Source organism: Rhinatrema bivittatum, chromosome 2 (genome assembly GCF_901001135.1).
Source record: "Rhinatrema bivittatum chromosome 2, aRhiBiv1.1, whole genome shotgun sequence".
Taxonomy (NCBI): domain Eukaryota; kingdom Metazoa; phylum Chordata; class Amphibia; order Gymnophiona; family Rhinatrematidae; genus Rhinatrema; species Rhinatrema bivittatum.
The window spans coordinates 713077295-713098566 of record NC_042616.1 but is presented as its reverse complement, the minus strand read 5'-3'; the positions used below and the strand labels follow the sequence as shown (position 1 = coordinate 713098566).

Here is a 21272-nt window from a genome sequence, read left to right as displayed (position 1 = left end):
CTTACAACTAGGAATAAGCATGGTTTTCCCAAAGTTTATCTAATCATGGTTTATGGACTTTTCATAGAAACATAGAAATGACGGCAGAAGAAGACCAAATGGCCCATCCAGTCTGCCCAGCAAGCTTCACACATATTTTCTCTCATACTTATCTGTTTCTCTTAGCTCTTGGTTCTATTTCCCTTCCACCCCCACCTTTAATGTAGAGAGCAGTGATGGAGCTGCATCCAAGTGAAATATCTAGCTTGATTCGTTAGGGGTAGTTTCTTTCAGGAACTTGTTTCTTTCAGGAACTTGTCCAAACTTTTTTTTAAACCCAACTAAGCTAACTGCCTTTATCACATCTTCCAGCAATGCATTTCACAGATTAATTGTACACTGGGTGAAAAATATTTTCTCCAGTTTGTTGTATATATGCTACTTAGTAACTTCATGCAGTTTCCTTAGTCTTTGTATTTTTTGAAAGAGTAAACAACCAATTTGCATTTACCCATACCTCCCCACTCATGATTTAAAAGACCTCTGTCATATATCCCCTCAGCCATCTCTTTTCTAATTTGAAGAGGCCTTTTAAGCTTTTCCTGATAATGGAGCAATTCCATCCCATTTATTATTTTGGTTATCCTTCTCTGTACTTTTTCTAGTTCTGCTATATCTTTTTTAAGTTGCAGCATCAGAACTGCATACAGTACTCTAGCTATGGTCACACCATGGCTTGATACAAAGATATTGATATTCTGTTTTATTTTCCATTCCTTTTCTTTTCTTTTATTTATTTTATTCTTCATTTATTTTCTTGAGAAAGTTGAAACCTCTTCTTCATTTCAATGATTTTCGGATGGTTCTACAAGCCATTATACTATCAAAAATCGACTATTGCAATTCGCTCCTCTTTGGCCTTCCAACTTCATCCATCAAACCCCTCCAAATGGTACAAAACTCTGCAGCCAGAATCCTTACTAATACGAATAAAAGAGGTCACATCACCCCCATTCTCAAACTTCTCCACTGGCTACCAATTAAGCAAAGGATCCTATTTAAAGTACACACAGTAATTCATAAATCCATTCACAATATCTCCCCACTTCAACTAAGCACCCAACTACGTCTTCACTCTTCTTCTAGACCCATCAGAGGAGCATATAAAGGCACACTCTATGTACCCTCAACAAAATCATCGCTTCATAAACGTGCCATATCTACAGCAGGCTCCATTCAATGGAATTCGTCTAGAGCTTTGCCACTCTTCATTCAAAAAGAAACTTAAAACCTGGCTCTTTAGCCAAGCTTTTCAAGGACCATGACCATTTTTTACCCTCCAGCTAGCAAGAGCTTCTCTACATCACAAACCCCATGTTCCATACTACTACCTGACTCTGTATCTAATCTCTTGCTGCAGGACACATGAGACTTTTTCAGTTATATTTTTATGATTTTGATGCTCAATAAGACCTATTAGCTAATTTGTTTATGTTTTTTCTTTCTTTTCTTTTTCTTTTTCTTATGGTCATCAATTTTACAACATTAATGTTAATTTTGAACTAATGTACCCTGTTCCAAGTTCCATAACCTTGTTCTATGTAATGCCTCTTGGCGAATTTCATGTTATGTTTCAATGTAAACTGATGTGATCTGTATTTCATACAGGAACACCGGTATATAAAAATAAATAAATAAATAAATAAATAAATAAATAAATAATTCATAACACTGTTAGCTTTTTTGACCACCACTGCATATTGAGACAAAGATTTTAATGTGTTATCCCAATGATGCCTACTAGATCCTTTTCCTAAGTGAGGACCCCTAATTTGGAACCTAACATTGTACACTATCTAGCTACAATCAGGATTATTTTTGCTTATGTGCATCACTTTACAACTGGCCACATTAAATTCCATCTGTCATTTGGATGAACAGTCTCAAAAGGACATCCTACAATTTCTCACTATTGGCCTGTGATTTAATAATTTGAAATAATTTTGTATCATCTGCAAATTGATCACCTTATTTGTTCTCTTCTCCAGATCATTTATAAATATGTTAAAAGACACCAGTCCTAGTACAGATCTCTGGGGCACTCCACTACTTACCTTCCTTCATTGAGATAACTGATCATTTAGTCCTATTCTCCGTTTCCTATCTTTTAACCAATTTGCAATCCATAATAGGACATTGCAATAAACAGAGTAGGCCAGTGTCAAACACTTTTTGAAAATCCATAGACACTAAATCCACCAGCTCACCATTATCCATATATTTATTAACCCTGCAAAACACGTAGCAGATTGGCTGGCTAGACTTAACATGTTGCCTCTGTCCCATTAAACCACGTCTTTCTATGTGGTCAATAATTTTGTTCTTTAGAATAGTTTCTACCATTTTTCCCAGCATTGATGTCAAGCTCACTGGTCTGTAGTTTCTTGGATCACCCCAAAAACCTTTTTAGAAATGGGTGTTACTTTGCCCACCCTCCAAACCTCAGGTACCGTAGTTGATTTGAATGAGAAATTAGAGATTACAAGTAACAAGTCTGCAATTTCATTTTTTCTTTTTTTTAGTTTTCAGAACTCTGGGGTATATATCATTGGGACCCAGTGATTTGTTACTTTTAAGTTTATTAATTTGCTTTATTATATCTTCCCGGTTCACTGTGATTTGCTTCAATTCTTCTAAATCAGAGGTGGTCAATTCCAGTCCTTAAGAGCCACAAACAGGCCAGGTTTTTAGGAAATCAGCAATGAATATGTATAAGATTTGCTTGCACTGCCTCCATTGTATTCAAATCTATCTCATGCATATTCATTATGGATATCCTAAAATCTTGGCCTGTTGATGGTTCTCAGGACTGGAGTTGGCCACCCCTGCTCTAAATCATCACTTCAAAGAATATGTCCAACAAAGCTATCTCCCTGATACCTTCCTCAAAGAAAAAGTAAATAATTAATTTAGTTCTACTATGACCTTGTCTACCCTGAGCACCATTTTTACCCCTCAAACATATAGCAGTTCAAACAACTCCTTCACAGGGTTCTTGCTTCAAATATATTGAAAATGGTTTTATTTTGGATTTTTACCTCTCTGGCAATCTTCTTTTCACATTCCCTTTTGGCCTGCCTTATTAATGTTTTACCTCTAACCTACTAGGACTTATGCTATTTCCTATTTTCTTCTTTTGTATCCATCTTCCAGGTTTGAACAATGTCCTTTTGGCTATAATAGACAATAGTAATAGGTAAAAGACTGAACTCCCAACTAAGAGGTCTTTATTATGAAATGCTGTGTCCTTCATGAAGATGGATTTTCTAGGGTTAGGGATGAGAAGCTATTGGATAATTTAAAAACGTTAGACACATTTTTAGCATCAGACAGGTTAGAGAAAATAAAAGTAAAAGTTGGAATTTTGATACCTAAGCATGTAAATTTTAAAGATCAGAAAATTATAAAAGAGGGAAAATATATAGCAGTAAACTGATGTTTAAATGGGTCAGGAAAACAAATTTGCTTACTGTAAACAATATTTTTCATAGATAGGATTAATTAGCCATAACTTGTGGGTGACCACATCCAATGGCATCAAATAGAACTCGCTCTCATAGCTAGTAGAGCTTTTGAACTACTAAGCATAGTGGGAATTCCCACTCAGATGTTGCCTCGTGAGCCCCCTCAGTCAATTTCAGAGCTAAATCTAGCTAGGTAAACAACTCTCCAGGGAGGCAGATAAGTATTTAGTATAGCTAAATCATTCTATCTATAGAAAACTGTTTACAATAAGCAAACTTGCTTTCTCTGTCGATAAACAGGCTGAATTAGCAATAATATGTGGGAAGGCAAAAGTGAAGGATGCAGTGGAACGTTTACTGAATAAGCAATCCAGATCCCATTATGTAGAGTAGACTACTGGATGAATAGGATACATAAAACCTATTGTCCAAATTTACTGCCACTCTTTGAGCGACTGTCCAGACAGTAATGGAATGCAAAGGTGTGTACTGATAACATCTGCAGCTTTGCAGATGTCTTCAAGAGGCATGGCTCACAGATGAGCTACTGATGCCGCCAACTTGACAAGCCTAGATAGTGTCTGCATTTTGAAGGCCTACTAGCATAAAGCAGCATGCAATGCAGTCTGCTAGACAGGTGGACAATGTGCATTTGTCCATGGCTATACCTCATCTATTGGGATCATAAGAGACAAATAGTTGAGAAGACTGACGATGAGGCAGTGTCCTTCTCTTGTAGAAAGCCAAAACTTACAATCCAAGGTATGAAGGCCTTTCTCACTTTCAGGTTGATAGAACTGTCCAGTCACAGGACTGTCATAAATTAAAGACCTCATGGCGGGAAAGCTCCCGAGGCACTGAAAGATGACAACAGAACCGGCTGGTGATATAAAGCCCTGCCACACTCCCAATCCACTCCCACTACATTAACTGCAGTACATGTTGCCTCATCATACCTAGCCTTTCTTGCCTCATCTCTCCAGCCTGTCCTACCTCATCTCATCCAGCCTGCCCTGACGTGCCTAGCTCCTTTCACCTTGCTCCAGCCCTACCTCAGACTGACCATTGGATCTGACCCTAGCCTGGACATGGACCATTCTTGCCTGTGGCCTGCCACTGACCTTAGCCTGGACACTGACCCTACTTGCCTGCCGCCTGCTTCTGATGCTTGCCTGGACTTTGATTGTTCTCCTTTGCTACCTGCCCTGATCCAGCCTGACCCCGAACTCTCTGACTGCCAAACCCAGAGGGACTGTCTCCTAAGTCCTGCCACCCCCGGAACCCAAGAACTCAATCTGCAGGAAAATGGGCTGGTGTAAGTGAAGCTCCAGACAAGTCCCGTCCCTGAGTTCATCTGCCAGATATCTGTGTGGATCTAGGGGGGTTCACTCTAGTTGAGTCAATCTCACCACAGCACAGGGGTCTGCTTCCTTAACACATGTGTATGGGGTTTCAGGAAGAATGTAGGTAGCACAATGGCTACTATGGAACAGTGATACAATCTTCAGTAGAAGTTTTGGTTGGGTACCAACGACCACCTTATTGTAAAAAAAACTGCATATAAAGCAGATAATGAACTAAAGCCTGAACTTCACTCACTCTTCTAACTGATATTACTGTAGGGGGAGTTAGGGGTCTTACCTCCCTCCCCACCGCTTCCTTTATCCAGCAAACATTTGAGCAAATCTTTATTTCTGGGTAACTTTAGGCTTAGGCACAATACTTTATATCAGGAAACAATTAGATTATTACTGCTTACTTATCATCCGGCTTCTCAGATTAGAAAGTTAATGCTAGCATCACATCCCCTAGCATAGACTTGCGTATAGGAGCTAAAAAAAAATTTTTTTCCTGACCCACTGATAGGAATTGGGATAAGAACATTTAGTTTCTCACCAATACAGCAGATATTTAGCACAGTCTGCTCTCTGTGAAATGGCCTCTGGACTCTAAGCTGGTAAGATCTGCTCTCTGCTGGCAAGGTCATCCACAGCTGAAGAGGGCTTCACCTTATCACTGGCCAGCAACAAGGTAAACAAGTCCTCTACTCATGAATACCTCCAACAGATCAGTCTCTCCCTCAGTCCAGGTGCAGGGACATGCAAGCAGCTCTCAGATGGATTGTTTTCTTCTGGGTGGGCAACAATCAATGAACTGACGATGACCCGAGTGCTTGCCCCTGCTTCTTTTAAGGGCTCACTTATGCATAATTCAGCAGCTTCATGCACAGTCAGGTGAATTTACAATTAAGGTTTTGATAGGCTGCTTTTCATGCCATTTTTAGAGTCCTTTGTATTATTCTCCAGGTTCAAAGAGAGGCCAGCATAACAACTGCTAGATGTGAACAACTGCCGGTTGTTCACATCTAACAGTGAATTGATAAGTATTGCTCTAGGACTGAACTCCAGAGTCATAAAAAGAGGCCTCTAGTGTTCTGTTTTGCTCTGATGCAAATAGGTCAATTACTGCAAATCCCCAGACACTAAACAGTTGGCTGTGGATTGGTGAAGGGACCATTTGTGCAGACAAAAGATTCAACTGAGGCGATCTGCCAATGTATGGGAGATTCCAGGAAGATAAGTCACTTGTAGTATAGCTTGATGTCTGCATGCCTGTTCCTACATATTTTTTAATCATTTCTTGGCAGAGTCCAAGATCCCATGCCACGTTGTTTGTTCACATAAAGCATGGTGACTTAATTGTCTGTTTGATGAGTGAAAGTTGTTAGAGCGTACTCTATCACTCTCAGCTCAAGGAGATTGATTTGAAATTGTTTCTCCAGGATTGATCATGTGCCTTTAATTCAAAAAAGGCTTGTGTGGCCCACCCAACCCTTTGTGCAGACATTCATTATTAATGTTACTTGTTAAGGAGCTTGTTGCCGTGGTACTCCTTCCTGTAAAATGAAGAGGTCTAACCACCAATTTAATTCCTGCTTCATTTCTGTTGAAATCTCTACTTTGATTGTTAGGGGCTGAATAAAGTGGTCCTATTAGAATCAAAGGCCCATACTGTAGGTGATGTATGTGCAGGCAGGTTAGTGAGACTATGTTTATTGCTGCCCCCATGTGACCATGAACCACAAGCACTTATCTAGAAGAGAAGTGCTCAACTGTCTTTGTTCAACAATCTAAAGGAAGGAAAAGCTCTCGCCCTTCTCTGTACCTTCTCCATCGCAATTATATCTTTTTTGAGATGCGGCGACCAGAATTGTACACAGTATTTAAGGTGCGGTCTCACCATGGAGCGATACAGAGGCATTATGACATTTTCCGTTTTATTCACCATTCCTTTTCTAATAATTCCCAACATTCTGTTTGCTTTTTTGACTGCCGCAGCACACTGCACCGACGATTTCAGTGTGTTATCCACTATGACACCTAGATCTCTTTCTAGACATCTACCCGTTCTAGACATCTACCCGTTCTAGACTGAGCAATAAAGACATGCAAGAAGCTGGGAGAAACACAAGCAGTTGCCAGATTCCACAATCTTAAGAAACCAGTTGTCTTTGGTGATTCTGCACCATTCTTCTAGACTGTGATGGATTCTCCCTCCCACCGGAAAGCAAAGTTGCTGGGTATAAAATGTGGTCAAAAACGTAGTCTATGTTCATGCAGTTGAACACGAGGCTGCTGCTGCAGATGTGGAAGTAAGGCTGGCATCTGATAGCGCTGCAATTACCTAAAGAGGCATCTCTGGAAATAAAGTCTTTTAAAAACATAGAATGGATGTTTTGCAGAAGGCTGTTCTGCTTCTATGGCAAGAGACTATGCCACCACATGATGTTCCTTAATCTGAGCCAAGGCAGGGCACGTCTGCTAATTTTTCATGGACATCTTCATGTAAGGTACTGGCTCTCAACTAGGCCATGTGGCAAGGAATATGAAGTGGTGTTGAACACCTCATAGTTTGAAGATGGTGGCATAAACACTCTTTGGCATCCAATAGTGGCTGATGGTATGCAATTCCACCATCATCAGCCGGAAGAAATGGCTTCAGTTTTTCTACACAGTCATGTAAGTAATGAACCATATAAAAGTGATGAGCCATGATCCGTGCAATAAGCATGGAGCTTTGAAATATCTTTTTGCCAAAATTGCCTGGTAGCCTACATTCATTTCCTTGTGTCATATCTAACTATAATAAAGAGGAAAGTTGTCCCGAACCTGCATAGCCAGTATGCAAATTGAGCTCCGTCCCCTCTCTCTGTATGGGAACTAAGTTCCACTCCTCTCTTTCCCTATACTAGCCAGCTCTGCCCCATTCTCCAGTTCCGCTTCTCTCTATCTTCCACGGGGCTCCAGCGGTGAACTAGGCCTGCGCGATCGGCGCTGAAGCCCGTCGGGGTAAGGCCTCTTGTTCCGCTCACCCCGATCGGGCTCCCTCGCCGATCGCCGGCCCGTCGCTCCAGCATCCACTTACCTGAGAGACCGCGAGTCTCTGCCTCCAGCCAGCCGCCATCGGAGCTAAGTAACGCCGATCTCGCACAGCCTCGACCCGAAGCACGAGCCCTCGCCTCTAGCAGGCCCCCAGCCGAGCCGCGAGCCCTCGCCCCGGACCGCCCACGAAAAAGTCGCGGACCGCCCACGAAAAAGTCGCGGCGGTGACGTCAGAGGCGCGACCGGCGGGCTATTTAAACCACCACTCTCCTGGCGCCGCGCGTCGGGCGTCGCGCGCACGAAGGAGCGCGACAAAGGGGCCTGCCCCTTTGTTTCGCCCCTTCGTTTCGAACATCGCTTCCCCGAGCTGCATCACACCAATACTGCACTAGAACTCATCCAGCATCCACTCATCATTCAATTCAACCCACTATCTCAGCATCCAACCAGCAGCCTCAGCATTCAACAGCCTCAGCATTCAACAGCCTCAGCATTCAACCCACTGTCTCAGCATTCAACAGCCTCAGCATTCAACCCACTATCTCAGCATTCAGCCTCAGCATTCAACAGCCTCAGCATTCAACCCACTGTCTCAGCATTCAACAGCCTCAGCATTCAACAGCCTCAGCATTCAACAGCCTCAGCATTCAACCCACTGTCTCAGCATTCAACAGCTTCAGCATTCAACCACCTCAGCATCCAACTAGCCAATTCAGCAGTCAACCAACAGCCTCAGCATTCATCTAGCAAAAGATTACACAACCAAACATATCATTCAGACCTCCTTAAAGAACATTTCCACAATCTATTACCGCCGTAACGTCATAGGACACCTGATTCTGACTACACCATCAAAGACATCTCCCTCATACAACCATGTTGCAAGGACACCCAATACATATATTACATCACTACTCCTTCTCCAAGATGAAGCCTACACTAAGATATCAACCTATAACCCGTAGAAATCTAACTCCGGTAATGATCTCACCAGTCACACAATTACTTGGTTTGGCTCTATTCACCTTATCACTCTTCAATGCCCAATCAATCACAAAAAAAACCCACATCCTTAATGACCACCTGCTAGATACTAAACCAGACATCTGTGCCATCACAGAGACCTGGTTAAAATCCTCAGACACAGTCCTAATAAATCAATTGCCTACACAAACATATGATGTCTTCTCCTTACCCAGAAAGAAAAAGAAAGGAGGAGGTCTCCTTATAGCTGCAAAAAAACTTTTTAACCTCAAGCAACAACCTATCTATACTATACCCAAACTTGAGGTAGGCTTATTCAAATCGAAGTCACTTCAAATCCTACTCACCTACGCGCCTCCTGGACTTTTAGATCAAGATGCCTCTCCCATGATAGAGGTTATAGCCAAATACCTAAAACTAGACTCTCCTGCCATAATCATAGGAGATTTTAACCTCCACATTGATGCTAGTCCTCGATCGACCAATTGTGATGCTTTCCTATCAGCACTTTCGGACATGGGCTTCAAACAGCACATTAACCAACCAACACATAAAGCGGGTCACACTCTTGATCTTATCTTCACAAATTCTAATCTTTCCCCACTCTCACCCCCCTTATGCCTACCAGTCCCATGGTCAGATCATTTTATGATCAACTCCACCTTCAGGTCATTGACAGGATTGACCACACCTCATCAGCCTACAACTCTATACTACAGGAAAACTTGTTCTTCAGAAGATCTTGGCAAATCCCTGATCAGAAATCTCCCAAACTTGGATCTTTCAAATCCCAATTCAGCTATCACCTCATGGCAAAACATCACTGAAATGATAGCTAACGAACTATGCCCAATGTCAAAAAAAATTATAAACCCCTCCCATTAAAATAAGCAACCGTGGTTCTCTAATGAACTCCGCACTCAGAAGCAAAATCTAAGACGGAAAGAAAAAGAATGGAGGAAGAACTCTAATCCCCTCACACTTTCCATATACAAAACTACTCTCCACCAGTACAGATCAGCAATACTTCGAACAAAAAGAGATTTCTATGCTCACAGCATCCACGATATGCTGTATGATGCGAGGGCCCTCTTCTCCTATGTTTCGGAACTGACCAAAACAGCTCTTCCTAACATCCCTGACGATACAGCTCAATCAAAGACCAATGACCTGGCCTTATTCTTTCAAAATAAAATCACCAATACCCTGGCCAGATTACCTGTCAACACAAATCCTACTCTTCCGGACACAGTTCTCCTACCAAACTCAGACATAAGATTGGATTCCTTTGATTCAACCCACACCTTAGAGGTAGAATCGCTGATAAAAAGAATGAAACCTTCGACCCACCCACTGGACCAAATACCCTCCAAGTTACTGATCCTCATCCCAGAATACATATCCAAATATCTAGCTGATATCATCAATTGTTCCCTTACACAAGGAACATTCCCGGACGCACTCAAATTGGCCACGCTCAAACCCATACTCAAAAAATCCAACCTAGACCCGGAAGACCTCAACAATTACCGTCCCATATCAAATCTCCCATTTGTATCTAAGATCATGGAGAAAATTGTAAATAAGCAACTTTCAAATTACCTAGAAGACCACAATATACTTCACACGTCACAATATGGTTTCCGAAAAGAACACAATACGGAAACCCTCCTCACCTCCCTCCTGGATCAACTATATATTGGTTTTGATAAAGGACAGTCATTTCTCTTAGCCCTCCTCGACATCTCTGCGGCTTTTGATACGGTAAATCACAACATCCTCCTAAACCGACTCTCAGACATAGGAATTACAGGCTCAGCCCTCAGATGGTTCGAATCTTTCCTCAGTAATAGAGGCTATAAGGTAAAAATTAAAAACATGGAATCACCTCATACTAATGCTCCTTTTGGCGTCCCCCAGGGCTCCTCCCTATCACCCACCCTGTTTAATATCTACATTCTCCCCCTCTGCCACCTACTTTCAAACCTCAAACTCAAATTTTATATTTACGCAGATGACCTTCAAATTTTAATCCTATATCCAAATCATTGGACTCAACACTCAAGTTATGGAACGCTCATCTACAAACTATAAACCACTACTTATCCAGCCTCAACCTTGTGCTCAACACTTCTAAAACCGAACTCTTGCTAATTACTCCAGAAGGTAGTCCCATACTTCTCCAATCACAAAATATTCCACATATATCACACGCCAGAGATCTTGGAGTCTTAATCGACAGTCGCCTTAACCTAAAGCATTTTATAAAACACACTACTAAGGAGTGCTTTTACAAGTTACAAGTACTCAAAAAACTCAAACCGCTCCTATTCCACTTCGATTTCAGATCAGTCCTCCAAGCCATTCTGTTCTCTAAGATCGACTATTGCAACTCCATCCTGCATGGTCTTCCAGCCTCTACCATTAAACCGCTCCAGCTGCTACAAAATGCAGCGGCAAGGATTTTGACAAATACCAATCGGAGAGAGCATATTTCTCCTATTCTAAAAGATCTCCACTGGCTCCCAGTAAACTTCCGGATCCTCCATAAATCTCTCACAATCATTCATAAAAATATCCACCATCAAACCCCGCTTGATCTGTCTCATCCTCTCAGACTGCACTCGACAGCCAGGCCTTTAAGGGATGCTTACAAGGGATCTTTACACGTTCCTACAATCAAATTAGTGCACCACGCAAACATCAGAGACCGGTCACTCTCTACAGCAGGCCCTTCCATGTGGAACGCCATGCCTCCGGACCTCAGACTGGAGACTTGTCTAACAACTTTTAAAAAGAAACTAAAGACATGGCTGTTCAGCCAAGCCTTCCCCACCACAAACTCCATTGCCTGATCTAGAATTGTTCACCACACATCTCTGTAAACAAAACTTTTCCAAATTTTTCATGCCTAATATCCATTAAAGAGAGGTTGGCTCCTAGCCCCCTCCACTGTATATAGTATTTATTCTATTTTATTGCACTTTATATATTTATTGCTCCGTTCACCCCTTCTTTATTTTCCTACTCCAAGTTAAGGCTTCCTTGTTATAATGTAACTGTATGCTCTGTATCTCTTGTTGATTGGTTAATTGTATATTCTACTTAGTTCATTGTAAACCGAATTGATTTGATTTGTATCAAGAAATTCGGTATATAAAAGCCTTAATAAATAAATAAAATAAATATTGTCCAATCCACTACCACCATATATGAAAACTGAGCTCCAACCCTCTCTCTGGCTGTACTCTCCAGGTCTACTCCACTCTCTCTCTGAATAGTCAATCTACTCTCTACTACCTCACATCTCAATTATACATTTTTTACATTTCACAGTATTTCCCCATCTCTGGATATATATTCTTATTTTCTTCACCTTTTCATAAGCTCATTCTACCACTACTGCTTGATGAGGTAAATGTACTATTCCAAAGCCCAGGGGTTTTTGAACTCTGCATTTGAGGTCAAGTTTCTTTGCAACAAGGGAACAGGATATGGGAGTTTCCCACATTCTCATTCACAAATCTTGCAGGATAAGATGAACCAGGAATGTTGCTGGATCTGTTGGAGCGTCCTGAACCTAGCAGAGACACAAGACATTTGCACGAGGATCTTTGTCGTTATGTACATTCAACTCTAAGAGCTTTTTCTAATTTGTCCAGAAGCCTGGTGTGAAGGGAAAGGTCAGAGGGAATTCCTGTTGATCCTCCTTTGGAGACTAGAGGTGAGGGAACACTGATCCAGGACTCTAATGATAAAGCTGGTGACTGAAGAGGGATCCTTGGTTGCCACAGAAGAGAGAACTCCTTGTGCATATCCTTGAATTGGCTAAAGTTTGCAGTATGCAAAAGCCATGGGCTAGAAACCTCTTATAGGGGTTCCAATGGAGAATTTGCATATATGGAGATTCTAACCACCTTCTCATGGAAGTAAAGATGACATCTTGGAAAGAAAAGATTGAATGGTACCCTCCTTATCCTTAGCAACTAATGAAGTAAAAAAATCTTTCAACAATTCCGCCACTTAGTCAAGTGGCTGATGTGCCCTCAGACCTGGTGCAGGTGGTGGAACATCTTCTGATACTAGAATGGAAAGTTGCACATTTTCTGAGCTTTGTAGAATTTGTACTGGAGGGCAACTGGAAATAAGAGACACCAAAAAGCAGATTCATACTTTGTGACTAAATTTTATTAGTGAGTGCTCTAGTAATCAGTGGTGGCAGGGATATCATATCCCCTCCCACTCCAGTGAAGATCTTGCAGTGACCAGCATATAGTTGCATAGGAAGATTTGCAGCATGATGCGTTGATGCTTTCAATGGTTTAATGGGCAAATGTATCAATAATCAATTTTCAAAAGTTTGATGCATTAGGGACTTATGCTTCAATGGTGACAATGTACCCTTGTGCGCTGATGGTGCCTATGATGCTGGTGCACTCAAACCTCTGTGCTTCTTTGGCACCTAATGCTTTGGTGGTTCTGTGGAATAGTGCCTCCTTTACTTCGACCCATAGTGGCTATGTTTACTTGACCTCAAATATTTGGCATATTCTATCAACAGGGGGAGATAATTTAGAATAGCTGGTGTTCAATTTTATTCTCAGTGAGGCAGACAAGGCTGCACTTAGCCCATTATGTCCCAGTGTCCTATTCAGAGGATAGCTTCTTAAAAAAATTGAGACATAATGGGTTATGGAAGAGGACTTACTGCAGCTTCTATGAGACTTACGCAATTCCTCCATTTATCAGGACTGTTGGTGTTCACGGGGACATAGGTCCGCAATTTTAATAATTCGCTTGGTTGTGGTCTGTACCCAGGCAGCAGTAAGAGTTCGTGTCCATCTAATATGGACAATTTCTTGCCACAGTCTTTAAATTCACTACTGTGGCTTTCTTCTTGGAAGACATTCCGATGAAACGTTTTTTAAAAAAGGTAGCACTAACAGTGCTGTTTGGGGGGCTGCTAAGGCAGCGAGACAACTTTAAAGGTATAATTTTGAAATTTCTTAAAAAAAAAAAAAAAAAGGCAAGAGAAGTACATGCCCATGCTAGTGCTTGAACGAAAAAAAGACTGGCGGGGGCTCATAAGACAACTCCCAAGCAAGAATTCCCACAAATGCTCAGTAGAGCAAAAGCTATACTAGCTAAGAGACAGCTAATAGAGAGAGGTTCGTTCGGAGCCGCTGGGTGGCATCACCCACATGTTATGGCTCATGAAGCCTGCTTATTGATGGAACATCTCCCTCGTCAATCTATTTGCTCCAAAAACAGACCAGGAGTTTTTTGTTTTGGGTTTTTTTTTAACTATGATACAACTAGCTCCCATTCAGGTAGACCCAACAGTGTTAAGAGGGGACTTTGAATTATTTGCCTCTGGGTTCACCATGATTCTAAAGGGGCAAAGGAATAACAATATTATTAAACAATATATGAAACAAAACAGGTTTTGCAATATGTGAAGGATTTGTAATCCAATAAACTAAGACTATACATTTTATTTATATTCTCACAATACGTACTCAAGCATAGATTACAAATTAGTAGATAAAGAGGTAGAGGGATGGGTGAGAGAGGAAAGAATAGGAAGTATCAAATGGTCTAACCATGCCCCTGCTTATATAAAGGTTGGATGATTTGCTTCAAGAAAAAGGATGAATCTGTCCTGAGGAAGTAAAGAAGTGATCCAGAAATTGAAACAAACAATATTTCACGATAATGGGGAAGTTAAGTATGATGATAAATGGTTTGGGAGGGTTCATATCCTATATAAGGGAAAAGCTTAGACAAGTGCCTGTAAGGAATAAAAGAAAAAAAATCAGGCACATAGAGGAAATCAAATATAGTACAGATGGCAAGTCAGCATAAAAATACAGGATCCAGGAAAATACTAGAGAAGTCAACGGACTTTGTGAGATCAGCTGTAGGTATTAATGATGGGAAAATAGCCTTTAAACTGAAAAAAAGTAGAACAAAAATACTATGAAAATGGAAAAAAAGCCTGATAAAAGTTTTCCTTATAAACCTTAACAGGCAGTCAGCCAAAAACTATGTATGGAAGATCAAGGGACAGGGAAACAGCTGATATAAGCTGGAGAAAATCAGAAAAGGTTTTAAAGAATTTTACCAGCACTTATATTCAGAGGAGAAAAAAAAAGTAATACAAAAGAGATTTGAGACTATCCCGCTACATTGAACTTACCCTCCCCTTAAGCCCAGAAGAGCAATTTCTGGAGGGGAATAAAACACATTGAAATTTAGATACACCTAGTTAAAGAGGGAGAAAACACTGAGTAAGATGGATCATCAAAATTTTATAATGTTTTTGCAAGCAAGCTGGTGAATTCCCTGCATAAAATGTTCATTTTAAGCAGAGCAGGGGAAAGCTTGCCACAATGCTGGAAGAGGATAGAGATCCCACCTTCATGTGGATCTTACCCTCCTATATCATTCTTGAACTTGGATGGCAAGATCCTAGCAAAAGGTGTGACCTCACAATAGGTAAGACATGTCAAAAATGATACATGAAGATCAGGCAGGGTTCATTATCTGTGAATAGGCTCCAGGTAGCATTGGGAAATTTTCAGATTTAACATGAGTGGCTAAAAAGGCAAAAAAATCCAACAACGTTATTATTAAGTCTGAGTACAGAAAGGGTGGTTGATATAGTAAAATGCTAATTTTTGTTTCAAGTATTATAAGGGAGAGGCTGCAAGCCAGGCTTTCTTAATTAGATTAAAGGTCTGTACAAATATCCAGTGGTGGCTATTAAGCTGAATGGGGGGCTACTGGAATTCTTTAAGATGCTAAAAGATACTAGAAGGTTGTGTCCCAATTTCTCCTGTTCGCACTAGTAATTGGGACATTTGTGGAGAAAATACATCTGCCCTATACATTAGATATGAAAGTTGCAGAATATAAAATTGCTTTAAATAAATAAAGATAAGAGATAAACTGATTATCAAAGCGGTGAGGGGTGGTGAGATTGCATATAAGATCTGTCTCTTCGCAGATGATTTCCTGTTTATTCTTCCCTGCTGACATTATTAAAGGAAATCAGAAATGTTAGTAGGGTGTCAAGCTTTAAAATTAACTTTTGAAAAATGGATACATTCAACATGAATTTGCCTGAAGAGGAATAGGAAAGGTTGCTGGCACGCGCAACCTGCGCCAGCCCAGAGGCAGGCACAGAAGGTAAAATAAAAGTCAGTGGGGGTTAGGATAGGGTTGGGGGGGATAGGTTAGGGGGAGGGGTGGGAAGGTTAGATTAGGGGGAAGGGAAGTTCCCTCACAGGCTGCTCCGAAATCAGAGCGGCCTGAGAGGGAACGGGTGAAGGCCATGGGCATCGATGCGCACAGAGTGCACATTTGTGCACCCCTTGTGCTCACCTACCCACAATTTTAATACATGCGCGCGCATGTTATAAAATCGGGTGTCCATGTGTGCGTGACGGGTAGCGCACACACATGTACGCCTGCATGCTTCTTTGAAAATCTACCCCTATATATTTGGTATATTGGATGTTTCTTAAAAAATTGATGACTCATTAGATTTGATACTTCAGTATTTCATATTTTTTTAAATAGTTTATAGATTACTGATGTATTTTGTACCAATTTTAAGTAGGTTGGCTCTCCTTGCCTAATGATATACTTTTTTAATTCATTTGCTTATACACCTGATTATGCTAATTAACCAGAAAGTTTTCTCCATCATCTCCTTATTTAATCTCTAAAAATCTGTTTTAAAAATGCATAAACGTTAGCTATTCTATAAATGTGTAATGCATATTATATATGTACCATTACCTGTTACAGGAGTTCCAACGCTGCTGCCTAGTCCTAAAATAGAAATGCTTTGGTTCCTCGGCTCCCGCATCATGGCAAATTCTTCACCCCTCTCCCAATGGGGCACTTTCACTGGTTCCAAATGGACATTATCCAGTCCATCATTCTGCAAAGCAGTATACATGTATTTGATGGCTAGGTCTAGATTTTTGGATCCACTGACTCGGTTTCCTATGGTGTCAACAAAATGTGCAAGCCGATCATAGGATCTGTTCTGGGCCTTTCCATGAACTGCGAGATCAATAATAGAACTGGCAACACTAGAATAGCTGGATATTTCTCTCCTAATATCTTCAAAAGTTCTGAAATTTTTGTGTACATATTTCCCAGCACACAGAGATGAAAATAGAATGGAAAACAAGGGTATAAGACAAAAATACTTCATCTTCATTTCTTTTGCATGCGATGTGCTCTGTGAGGAAAGAAAAAACAAAACATGAAACAGTTGCTTTATTTTACAACAAACTATATCACTACAACTGGAACACAAGTTAGTAATGGCTAACCAATAGGAAATCAGGTCTCCATGGTGTAAGTTGACAGTATATCTTCACATAAACAGAAACCACCAAGATTATAAACACCATGGAATATAGCTAACCATTAAATTGAAAAAATGCAATAAAAACAACACAGCAGGAGCATTGAGAGGAGAACATCATCTTGCTGGTGGCTAAAGAGGATCAGTAAATATTGCTTTGAGAAATCTTAGGACTTAAAGTTTGAGGAGAGGTGAAATAGTGAAATAGGTGTGTATGTATCTGAGCTAAAAGGCAGCCCAGAGGGCCTTAATAGTTTAGAATTTGTGTTTATCTAATATAAAAAGCAAGCCATTGGGAGTTAATAGTTTAGAGTTTTTGTATATTTAAGTTAAAAGGTTGAAAAAGGTGTTACCTTTAAAATGTGTTAAAGTAGTGTAATTAAATTTGAGTAGGTGCCAACATTTGTTAAACAAAAAGAATAGCAGTGAGTCACCCAGGTTCACTAACTAACATTTAAATCAGCAAAAGGATTGTGCAGTACTAACTTGTCTTGAGGAACAAGATATATTGCAGGGGAAAAGCTCTGTAACCTTCAATCCACTGGGAGCATTAAGAAGAGAAGGTCATCTTGCTGGTGACTGAAGAGGATCAATAAGTATTGTTTTGGGAAATCTTAGGACAAAGTTTTGGGAAAGATAGTGTGCAGGTGTGTGTGAGTGTGTGAGAATGAGTGTGAGAGTGTGCGTGTGACTGAGTGTGAGTGTGTTTCTGAGTTAAAAAGCAAGCCAGAGTGAGTTAATTCTAGTATTTGTCTTTCCCTCCCTCCCACCTCCAGCTCATTCTTTAATTTAGAGGCAAGAGACACTAATTAAAAATTGAGGCTCTTATCTAAATCACACTAATACACTAGCCCTTGTTGAGAGTTTAATTATTCCCTTGTAAGTCACTACCAGATTATTAGTGAAAAAATACAACAATAAATTTAAAAACCTCAAATTGTATGCATTCCTAATCCCATAGCAACCTAAACTTAACTAAGAACTCAAAACAAATTCACATGAAAGCAGCAGTCTAGCAGCAAGTGGGGGGCCTTCCAATCTTTTGCATCGAGTGTCACTCCAATCTTTTGCATCAAGCGCCACATGTATGATTTTTTACCCACTGGTAAGAGGTTGCATGTGTGCACCTGGTGCAAGGAGCCCCTGGCTCTCAAAGAACAAGCCTGATCTCTGGAGGCTACAGTGGCAGACCTGGAGAAGCTGAAACAGATAGACAGATATATAGATGAGACATTCAGGGACATAGTAGCCAAGTTCCAACTTCAGTCTAGTAGTCCTGGTGCTGTCTTGGATTAGGAATGTCTCATGCTCAGACAGCATCACTCTAATGTAGCAAGAAGTGATCCTGTAGCAAAAGACCTGCTCTCCAGGTCATACGTTGTCCTCTTGCATCGAGGACAAGTCTCCCGGTGCTACTGCCCAAGAAGGAAGGGTTAGGTCGGCCATCATAGTTGATGATTTGATTATTAGGAATGTAGATAATGGGGTAGCTGGTGGATGTGAGGACCGACTGGTAACTTGCCTGCATGGTGCAAAGGTGGTAAAACTCAAGCATCACCTAGATAGGATTTTAGACAGTGCTGGGGAGGAGCTGTCTGTCATGGTACATGGTAAGCTCTGGAATTCATTGCCAGATGATGTGGTGAAAGCTATCAGTGTAGCTGCATTTAAAAACAGTTTGGACAAGTTCCTGGAGGAAAATTTCATAAACTATTAAGGTGAAACTGCAGATATCCACTGCTTATTCTTGGGATAAGCAGCTTGGAATCTATCTATCCCTTGGAATCCTTCCAGGTACTGGTAAACTGGACTGGCAATAGTTTGATTCACGATACTGGGCTTGATGAACCCTTGGTCTGACCCAGTATGACAAGACACATGTTCTAATGTTCTTATGGGCACCAATGACATATGAACATGTGGGAGAAAGGTTCTGGAACTCAAATTTAGGCTTTTAGGTAGAAAGCTGAAATCTAGAATCACCAGAGTAGTATTCTCTGAAATGTTCCCTGTTCCACGCACAGGTCCCCAGAGGCTGGCAAGAGCTCCAGAGTCTCAATGCATAGATGAGACGATGGTGCAGGGAAGAGGGATTCAGTTTTGTAAGGCACTGAGCAACCTCCTGGGGAAAGGAGAGTTTTTTCCAGAAGGACAGGCTCCATCTTAACCAAGATGGAAACAGGCTACTGGTGCTAACCTTTAAAAAGGAGATAGAGCAGCTTTTAAACTAGAACAAGGGGGAAAGCATGCAGTTGCTCAGAAATGCATGGCTTGGGTGGCAATATCTTCAAAGAATATAAATGAAACAGGAGAGTTAGGGTATCTCAAAAGAGGGGTTCCAATAAAAGCAAAAGTAGTCCATGTATCTATAAGTAAAGAATTATCTGAGCTAAAGGATTCCAAATTACCCCTATCAACTGAAAAAACAGGTTGTTAATACAACCCCCCCCTAAAAAAAAAAAAAACAAAACCACACACTTTGAAATGTCTGTATGCCAATGCTAGAAGTCTAAGAAGTAAGATGGGAGAGTTAGAGATCATATCAGCGAATAATGAGATAGTCATAATGAGCATTCCAGGTACATGGTGGGAGGAATATAACCAATGAGACAGTGCTATACCAGGGTACAAATTATATCAGAATGATAGGGAGGATCAACTAAGGGGGGAGGCGTGGGGGCGCTTTATGTTGGGGATGGCATAGATCATACAAGAGACTAAATGCACAGTAGAATCTTTATGGGTAGAAATCCTGTGTGTGATGGGAAAGAGTATAGTGATAATACTACCATCCACCTGGCCAAAATGAGACGAACGATGAAATGATAAGAGAAATCAGGTAAGCTAACCAGTTTGGCACTGCAGTAATAATGAGAAATTTTAATTACCTCAATATTGACTGGGTAAATGTAATATCAAGACATGCTATAGAGAAGTCAAGGTCCTGGATGGAATAAATAACTGCTTCAAGGAGCAGTTGGTTCAGGAACAGACGAGGGAAAGCTATTTTAGATCTAATTCTTGGTGGATCCAGAATTTGGTGAGAGAGGTAACAGTGGTGGGGCCACTTGGCAACAGTGATCACAACAATCAAATTTGAAATGATGACTGGAAGGAGGACAGCAGCAAAGGTTAAGATTGTATAACAGGCATGGAAACTGATTAAAAGTACTATCTTAGAAGTGCAGTCCAGATGTATTCCTCACATTAAAAAAGGTGGAAGGTAGGCCAAATGATTACTTGAATGTTTAAAAGGCAACGTAAAAAAGGCTATTTTAGCAAAAAAATCTTCCTTCAAAAATGTGAAGGATCCATCTGAAGAAAATAGGAAAAAGCATAAGTATTGTCAAATGTAAAACATTGATACGACAGGCTTAGAGAGAATTTGAAATGCTGTAGAGGCAAAAACTCATAATAAAATATTTTAAATATATCCGAAGCAGAAAAGCTGCGAGGGAGTTGGCTGGACCATTAGATGATCGAGGGGTTTAAGGGACAATTATGGAAGATAAAGCCATCGCAGAAAGATTAAATTAATTCTTTGTTTCCATGTTAACTAATGAGGATGTTGGGGATATACTGGTTCTGGAGACAATTTTTCAAGGGTGATGATTCGGATGAACTGAAGCAAATCACAGTGAACCTGGAAGATGTAGTAGACTAAATTAATAAACAGAAAAATAGCAAATCACCTGGATCAAACAGAATATACCCCAGGTTCTGAAAGAACTCAAAGATGACATTTCAGACCTAATAGTAAAAATGTGTAAACTATCATTAAAAACATCCATTGTACTGGAGGGAGGTTAATGTAACCCCAATATTTAAAAAGATCTCTAGGGGTGATCCAGGAAACTATCGACTGGTTATCCTGAATTCGATCTAAATCACAGAACATATAGACAGACATGATTTAATGGGACACAGCCAACATGGATTTACTCAAAGAAAGTCTTGTCTCACAAATCTGCTACATTTTTTGAAAGGTTTAATAATCATGTGAAGTAGTAAATGTAG

At 40.6% G+C, this 21272-nt stretch overlaps 1 protein-coding gene across 2 annotated transcripts in view; it reads right to left on the bottom strand.

Moving 5' to 3' along the window:
* The window catches only part of CPQ (carboxypeptidase Q), an 885139-nt gene that overhangs the window by 736418 nt on the left and 127449 nt on the right, over window positions 1-21272 (bottom strand). For both annotated transcript variants that reach the window (XM_029591758.1, XM_029591757.1), the window contains exon 2: window positions 16676-17126. In XM_029591758.1, the coding sequence (XP_029447618.1) occupies window positions 16676-17105 (430 nt within the window). In that variant the 5' untranslated portion in view covers window positions 17106-17126. The remainder of the gene's footprint in view (window positions 1-16675; window positions 17127-21272) is intronic.